We start from the raw sequence: 9,277 nt of genomic DNA on the forward strand, positions 1-9,277 counted from the left end.
AAGAAGATTCATAGGATGCACATGATCTATCTTTAGACATATGTGAAGCTTACTTCCTTAAATTAGAACTGTAGAGAAAATAAAATCTTTAAGAAGATCCTTTGGAAGCAAAGAAGGCAATCAAGCAAAGCTATAGTAAGCATGGTATGAATGAGTCTGTTCATGAGAGGTAATGAAATGTACAAAACCCCTCGCGCCCCTTAGCATTGGCTTAAGTAGAATTATATTACAGTAAAATCGAATGTTTTCATGTTCTAAAAGGATCACAAATTATAGCAGCACTGAGTCAATATATGGGGAGACCTTTTACAAGAACTAAATATCTTCCAGCATCAACCATATTATTTCCAGAGTCTATTTTGCTGTCTGTTGAATGCATCTCTGGTAACCAGAATATTGCAATACTTCAAATATTAATTTATAAGAAATTACGAGGATTGTTCAAATATGAATGCATCTAGAACGTTATCTCGCTCAATAATGCGAAAATCACGAGGAAATTAAGATTATTGGGTAGATAAACATATTAGCTTTACATTGATACCACACCCATTAAAATCTGTTCACTTTAGCTGTGTCTACCGCTCGCTAAACATTGCCTACTCGTGTATACTAATACAAAAATGGTTGGAAGAAGGTCAGCGTAAGCCGTTGAAATACGGTCATATATTAAGAATCGTTGTATTCTTGGCATAGGGTGTAAAGACATTTTTGATGAAATATGTTCTGTTTATGGGCATAATGAAATGTCTTTTTCGACAGTTATTCGTTGGTTTAAGAAATTCAAATGTGGGTTATTTTCAACAGATGATGCACCACATGGCCGTCGGCCGAAAACAGCAACGTCTGCCAAGATGGTTGCTAGAATGAAAGAAATAGTTGCTACTGATGCAAGATACACTGCTAGGCAAATAGCTAGTATGGCTGGCATCTCATTAGGAGCACCTCATACAATTCTGAAACGTAATTTGAAAATGAGAAAGATCTGCGCTAGATGGATTCCCCATCTGTTGAGAGATGAACAGAAAAAGGCACGCGTGCAATGCGCAAAATTGTCCAAAATCAAAATGCACGGTCTTTCGCAAATGTCATCACTGGTGACGACACATGGGTTCACTTTTTTGAGCCCAAACGAAAGTTTCAGAAGAAAATATGGGCAACAAAGTCTGGCAAAAGACCATGCATTGCAAAGCGGACCATGAGTGTCAAGAAGGTAATGTATGCGATATTCTTCACAACTCAGGGTCCTGCCATTCAGGTTGCTGTACCTAAAGGCAAATCCGTAAATGCGAAGTTTTACAAGACTAAAGTTCTTCGAAAACTGAAGAAATATTTTAAAAAATCCAAGAACCGCATCTGGTTTGGCCAATGTCAGATTGCTACATGACAATGCGTCATCGCACATGGCGTCTATTGTAAAAGACTTTCTGAAGCAGTAAAAGGTTGTTGTGCTCCATTACCCTTCTTATTCGCCTGACCTTGCCCCGTGTGACTTCTTTTTGTTCCCAAGGCTCAAAAAATACATTTCTGGTCGAAAATTTGTGCAGCGCAAACACCTCGGTTCTGCAATATTCCAGTGCCTTCATAGTATACCTAGAAAAGACTATGAAAATGCCTTCAAGGATTGGAAGACTGAAACTTTGCATATCTGTTAGAGGTGAATACTTCAAGGGGACCAAATAAAATTTTCATTGAAATCTATCAAGGATACATTTTTATGTGCTTAGATGCATTCATATTTGAACAATCCTCGTAAAGAAACTTGAAAAAGAATCAAGTTTTATCTTTTATTTAACTCTCACACATTTTACACTGGTACAGTAAATTGAATAATCTTAAAAGTTCTTGATGGCTTTGTCTGTCATTTGGTTGCCACATTTGTATTACGAATATATTAGAATAATGCATTCATTTCTAGGGTTTTCCATTTTTAAGTAACTGTTATTTCTAGTGTTTGTCATAAGTCTATTTGATAAACACTTAAACCATTGTGTTTCGTTACCTCTCTATATGCCCCTGAATGTTCATGGGCAGCATTGAAAGGTCATGTTCAGTATAGTGCTTTTCTTATTATGAAACTACGCATATTATCTACTTGGAAAGCTGCTTGATATTTCTTAATATAAAATCAAAACCGTTATAGAACTTGAAAGAGATACCCCAAAATAATAGTAAGCTTATGTTGCCGATAGCATTGGTTCTGTACACTTATACTTATTTAACTGACCTTAACAGTTTGTACGAAAATAAATGAATATCTGCATATAAATGATCATGAAGGTAAAACAAATAAACTTTAAGGAAATAATAATTAAAGTCTGGCATAATTATCCATACGTTGTTCGTAAAGATAACTGATGGCAGTATCATATGTTCTTTTCTTGCCTCGTCAAAAATGTTAAGGCGTATTTGACGATCTTGTTGATGGTAATGGAAATTATCTATCTGGTATTGTCTGAGACTCCCGGTATACGCATGCTACAATACCATATGAGTCAGATCAAACAAAAATTACCTTCCGTTGAAACCATTTCAGGAAAACTGAAGCAAAGAAGAATTAAAGTAACAGCGAATACATTAAAGTGTTTAATGCTGTTAAAAGTGTTAAAATGTCACCTTCAGTTTTCCTTAGAGAAATTGTCATACCATTTTACACTTTGCTAGACTCTTAGATATTGTTAATGAAATACGGAGAGAGAAAAGATGTATTAAACATAAAGTAATGTAGACAACAGCAGTACCTTTTCTGTCTGTGTAAATCAGTGAATTCAGATACTATATTGATAGTTTTACGTCTGAATGGTGTTAACGAGAAATCCACACTTACCAGAGCCAAATATCGTCCGCTATCTGTAAGTGCGGATGAAAAAATCAGATTTCAGGGTAACTGTTTAGGCGGAAACGAGACTCCGTCGAGTTACCTCCAACATATTTACACGACAGCATGACATTTTAATTAGTTCAAGTGATAGATATTTTTTCTAGCATACCTTAACCATAAAAACAATATAAGAATCAAAACAAAACAAAGTAATTTCTTTGCAGCACTGTTTTCTAATAAAATATTATATTAAAACGAAGCGCATGAAATATATTTCAGTAAACAGAAATGGCGTCATGACGTTTTAAATGTGAACAACAACAACAAAGGAGGTCTTGTTTAGTTTATTTCTTTGCATTATAACGATTTTTCTCATATAATAACCTTTTTGCAACATCAAGAGGATTTATTGCTAACTTATTTTACATCAGAAACTAAAATATTATATGATTCGCTAGTCACGTGAAATATTTAAGGATTGTCGATGAGAAACAAATAATTATAACCGTTGAAATACAGGAAACTGTTTGAAATATGTTTTATTTCTCCTTGTTATAAAGACATCACTAAAAGCAACCAAAAAGAGGTCTTCTAAAGACATTTCTAAACCTTTCAATAAAACATAAAAATCAATAAAAATACGTCTACAAAAATGTCATTAACGCGTATTTTAAAAGACGTTGATGCACTTTTTAATACCAGTCAATATAAGATGTCACAGAAAGACATCACAACATTAGAAAATTCTTCTTTTTTTTCTGAAATACATCTGTTATATAGCAGACAAATCATAAAACTCAGTAAACAAATATTTCATTATTTACCTATGAATTTTCTGTCTCAAATCAAGCGTGTATTTTACTTCCGAATACAAAAACTTGTATTCAGCTCCCATCGGATACGGAAAAGTATTCCATTAGCAATGACGCAATGATGGCGTCTTGACGTTCCATGCGTCAAAAAGTTCACTATTTCAAACGAGTTTTCAGTCTTATTTTTGCCTGGTTTAACACTAGAATGATGTCTATGTATATGGCAGAAGGTCATTAAAACAATATCTTGATCTGCAATGATGCATTTAGCTCGAGTAGAATTTTCCAGGCTAGATACACAATGCGCAAGAATACGACATTGCAAATCATGGTATTGTTATATTAACCCTATTTCAGTGTGCCATACATTTCCTGGTAGCACAATTATTGTGCATTTAATAAATATGCAGCTTCTGTTTCTATAAAACAAGACTTAGCGCCATTCTTAGAAATACCACTGAACAATGAATCTTTATTACATTGTCAATAATTCATATATCCAATCGTGTTTGGTCGATATTTAAATGAATTTGTGTGGTAGTAAAGTGGATTTATCGTCTACTACTTTTTTTATAAAATATATTATGAAACAAACAAATTATATTATAATCATATTCTTCAAAATTTGAATTCTAGATTTACTCTCAATTTTTGAAACATTCAAAAATACAGAAGCGTCTGTGTCATATTTTCTGACATAAAACTGCTTTTTCAAAAAATGGAATTTTACTCAAGTGCTGAACAAAGTCATGCAATGCGTCATTCAACTCAAACTATACCCTTTTTGTTCCCAGTTAAGATATTTTGGAGCCTTTGGCCATAGCGCTTCTATGGAATATAAAATATCAGCCATATTTCCATCTAACATTTCATTATCTAATACCTTAACTACTGTTTCTTCAGCAGTTGGGGTTATTTCTTCGTCATTTCTCGTTTCTGACAACATCTTTCTCATTGTCATTAAACTTTTGCTCCTTTTACGAGAGCTTATATTCAATAAGTTTGCGAAACTTGTGTTGTAATTACGGTATGTTGTGCAAACTTGATGTTTACGTAAGGGATGTCTTAAACGATTCGTGAAAGAAGTTTCTTCTATATTATTGTTTATCATAATTGTATCCGGACTCCGAAAGTTCGTATCGGTGTCGCTGTCAAAACTGCCGCTTACAATCCGATTATGTGGGACTTCACTGTCGTCGGAAAAACCAACTGTACTTTGCCGACTGAGCATCTCCCGTCGGAACCTTGTTTTAGGATTCAATAAGACTTCTCCAGACCTGGACGATCTACTGTTTAAAGAACTACAACTAGAATCGAAAGAATGTTGGCGAACTGGAACCTCATATGAATTCTGGTGTATTGACGGGATCGAACGGATGGATGGTGCTAACTGAGTGGTACTATGTTTATGTTTTTCCGCGGACACAGTAGTCAAATGTTCAACAATTGCCAGTGAACTTAAGTCGGCTTGATCATTTTCGGCCATTTCGATCATCCAACCTATTAGCTTTTCGTAAGAGTCCGACGTGGTTCCATCAAAGTCTTCCGTCTGTATTTGTTCGTCATCTGAAGTAATTAAGCAAACACAATCTAAGGGTTAGACAAATAAAACGTTGCTTAAAGGATAGTGCGTAATGGAGAATTCGTGTAATATTAACGGAATATATAGCTGTTTATTCAAGCCATCAGGGCGTGGACGGTAGCATGCATTTCCACTACCGTCCATGAACTGACTCAATCAAACCGAGCCTGAACATTTTCGTTTTTTGTCGTGTTGAACAACCTGTGAAGTTTCCACTTTTCTCTGTTTTATTCCTGATATATATGGTCTCTTTAATGCACATGATTGTGCAATTTAGTAAAGACATGATTCGCTTCAATGCAATTATATCAAAATATCATTAGACTAAGTGCTTGAAATGCGTTAGTTTTGTTTTTCATTTCCAAGTAAAAAAAGCAAATCAAAGAAGTCAAAGACGAATATTAAATAGTTGTTACCATGACAACGCTGAAGATAGCATTAAAGATGAAGTTAGTTGAATATCATTGCTTTTGTATTGATTTATTTCCTATAAGTTTCTTTTGTGACAGAGGTATTAGAATGAAATATAGATTTTAATGACGTGTTTAATTATTAATATTTTGGTACAGTTTGAAAACTGGTATATGACCATAATATAATTAAACTTATAGGATGAGGCCTGATTGATGTTGGATTTGTGTTTATCTGTAGACCTTTGAGTCAGTAACATCAAACAAGAAATCAAATATATGTGAATTGTCTATGATCTCCGGCCGAATGCACATTATAGGACACACTTGAAAGGTGTGTTGTACATTTCATTACCTTTCATGAACTGTCCTTCTAAATCAAATCGTTGCCTGGTTGCTTTCTATGTTTCCTAAACATATTATCAGATTTTATCATATGTTTATATTAATATTTTTTTACTGGTTGTGTAGTTGTAGACGGAATAACTGGGGTGTGGCATCAGTGGTGGTGAGAAACTGTGCGGTAAGTAAGGGTTTCAGTTTGAGTTTAAGCTTTAGAGTGGTAGTTTTAAAAAGAGTATTAAGTTTAGGTGTTTAGAGAAAGTCAACAGTAAGGTAAAGCAGTCAGAAAATAATTAAGGAAACTGAAAGTTTGAATCAATAAAAAATATATCAATTAATTTTTCACAAAACTAGTACAATTTAGATATGTCATAATTATAGAGATATGGACGAAGACGGAGAAATAAAATAAAATAAAAGGAAACCGCTGGCACTGAAATATTGCTTAAAAATGAAAATAAATTTGCATAAAAACAATCTTTTTATAGAGTCAGTTTATTTATTTATAGTTTTTCTGATCACAACTTAAAGTGAGGTAAAGAATTATGCACCATTTGTGCAGGTTCAAGGCACACCTGTGCTATATAAATATCATAAAAAAGTCAAGATGTAAACAATCAGAACACACACATGAGATAATGCTAATAATTACATGTTTACTGCAGAACAATATAAACTAAAGACGACTTTATTATTCGAAGAAGTACCTTTATCTTGCCTCCTACAAGTTTCTTGCATTTCTATTGGTCAATAGACGTCACGTGGAGACAGGATATTTCCATATCTTCCTAGTACATTTCAGCTATGAATTTTGATTTAAAAAAATGGCTGTCGCTTTGTTAATTTACAAAATATTAGATTATAGCATGTAACTAAAGGGTAGTCGGTAAAATGAAATCGTTACACAGCTTGTTGTTGACAGGATACGGGATATACGCTGTCGAGGAAATCCATATCAGGCGAGAGCGAAGTTCTCGCCTGATATGGATTTTCTCGACAGCGTATACCCTGTATCCTGTCACCAACAAGCAGTGTAACTAATAATATCACATTTGGCCTGTCATATCATCTATCAGGCTAAACTGAAACAAATGTTACGCTAACGGTTTGTATAGATGGTAGTCCGACATTCAATTAATATGTGCAAAATATTTACATGAAGCGCTTTGATGCTGTTGTTATTTTCTCTACCTTTTAGTCTAGCTTTGCATTTTAGTCACTCATATCATGAACTGAACATAAAATACAGTTGTATGAACATGTTGTCGAAGTTACCATCAAACAAAATTGGGCTTTCAATATTGACAAAAACCTCTAAAATTTTTTTAGAAAACATGCTAGAATATGTTATTTTTTAATCTGAAAGCAGGCTTGCTTGCCAAGGTATCGTATTACTTAAAAACAATTTTGTTTGCATGAAGTCTGTAAACAGTTTTTAAAATTAGGCGTTTTTGCTGTTATTTATTCCAGACATCATTTTCATCGTTTTATCTATTGCTTATAGAGGTTTTTATCCCTCCTCTTCGTCTCCTAAACAGTTTTGTTAATGTATTGTGACTAATGGTCTACAAATAGAAAAAACTGAAATCACACATTCATAATATTTAATTTTACAGGTCAGATCAGTAATTACCTATCTGGCAGACAATGGCTCATGGTGATAATTATAAAAGAGGAAAGAAATGCATTCCTGCTTTAATAATGCAGTGGCTAGAGGTGCAAAGTTGGGGACAATCTCATTGCGAATCTGATTATCCCAAATTGTAGTGATTGACAATATTTTATATGAAGTTGACTGGCAATTTAGTAGAAGCAATTTCGGAATAACCTTTACAATTTAGAATAAGATATCTAAGTGTATACTTTTGTACTTTTATGGACAAAAACTATGAGCAGTTTATTATTCACAGTCATTGCTTAACTATTTGGTTTGTACAGTTACAGTATATGTTTAAAACATTTTTAGCAATATTTTATTCGACATTTTGCCTGTGTTTAGATCAATGGACAGGACTTTATAAATCGATATATGATGATGTATAATGTTACACAAAATATGAAAGGTGAAACAACCAGTTAATGCTTACGTAGGTAAATGACCAAAACTAGTTTCCATGTTTAAGTGTATATTAAAGTAAATTTGAATAAAAAAGAGAGAAAAAATCTTGCCTGTTCTGTTTTATAATGTTTAATATAATGAATATATTAATAATAATGCATTTGTTTGCAATATTCTTACCAAAGAGTTCGTCCTCCGGTCGAATAAACCGATACCTTAGTCCTCTACCCTTGCATCTACTACCACGGTTACCCATTCAACACTGCAGAACTGACAAGGTAACACCCTTCAAAACATTATTGTTAAACAATGTGTTCAAAAGACTAGTCGTGCCGTTACTTGTCAAAGTTAATTTGTTGCATCTTTAATTTTCTTAATTTACCGAATAATTTCAGTTCATCAAACACAAGCCGACTTTCTAATCCAGATGAAAAGCAATAAAATTGTTTATATCGCACTACAGTCTGACAACAGATCTGCACTGCATCCAGATGTTTAGCTGTTTTCCTAACTATAAATATTGCCGATAGTTGCTGCTTTGTTTTTCGTTTGTATTTTCTATTCAACATTGAACATTGTGAGACTGATCGCTTGTTTATAGGTCTTCGTACGAAATAAGCAAATCTCACACATGATTGACTTGTGGAATCGATACTCAAAAGAAGATTAACGCTTTTAAGCCTCTGACACGCGGCTTGTTAGTAATGCTACGATAAACATAAATGTATCACCACATTTACTCGTAACTGCAGGTAAAGCTTAGTGATCTTGAAACACTGCTTAGTATTGCACTTATCTAACGAGATACCAAGAAAAGAGACATAACTATTCAAAAGAAATTTCTATCGGTTGTAATGAAAACAATTACAAACTTATTATAAATTTAATTAGTCAGTTTATAGCAATGAAATATATAACTTAAAATAATGCTGAAATCAATATCTAGTCATGAATTATTCTTTGATTACTCATTCAGTTTGATGACCCTAACAAAGTCCAAAAGTAATTACTTTGCATCACTCGTTTTACCAAGAGATATATTTTTAGTATGTGATGGTAATGTATTTTAAGGCTTTCAAGATAGTTTATGATTTTTTTATCTTCATCATACTAAAGCAAAAATGCTAAGATATTTTCATACTTGACAGTAATTGCAACTTTGGAATGAAAACAATGTATGATAGTAAAATAAAGCTGGATATCAATGTGCGGTAGTGTCTTTTATTCTTTACCGGATATCTAAAGTTTAAC

The 9,277-nt window shown here is 33.3% G+C and overlaps 1 protein-coding gene across 1 annotated transcript; it reads right to left on the minus strand.

Annotated features, from left to right (window-relative positions):
• Positions 1–3,158: 3,158 nt before the first annotated feature.
• On the minus strand, positions 3,159–8,556 carry LOC123545696 (uncharacterized). The gene is made up of 2 exons (XM_045332007.2): positions 8,207–8,556; positions 3,159–5,199 (listed from the first exon to the last, which is right to left on the minus strand). Exons 1-2 carry the CDS (start codon positions 8,280–8,282, stop codon positions 4,397–4,399), a joined length of 879 nt encoding a protein of 292 aa, XP_045187942.2. The 5' UTR covers positions 8,283–8,556; the 3' UTR covers positions 3,159–4,396.
• Between the last annotated feature and the right edge of the window lie 721 nt (positions 8,557–9,277).

The sequence above is a fragment of the Mercenaria mercenaria genome, chromosome 1 (assembly GCF_021730395.1).
Source record: "Mercenaria mercenaria strain notata chromosome 1, MADL_Memer_1, whole genome shotgun sequence".
Classification (NCBI taxonomy): Eukaryota; Metazoa; Mollusca; class Bivalvia; order Venerida; family Veneridae; genus Mercenaria; species Mercenaria mercenaria.

What these genes read in the sequence shown, in the direction of transcription:
- LOC123545696 (XM_045332007.2), bottom strand. Translation starts at nt 8,282, where the DNA reads ATGGGTAACCGTGGTAGTAGATGCAAGGGTAGAGGACTAAGGTATCGG. An exon ending in ACCGGAGGACGAACTCTTTG is followed by an intron (nt 5,200 to 8,206) that starts GTAAGAATATTG and finishes TAATTACTTCAG; the next exon opens with ATGACGAACAAATACAGACG.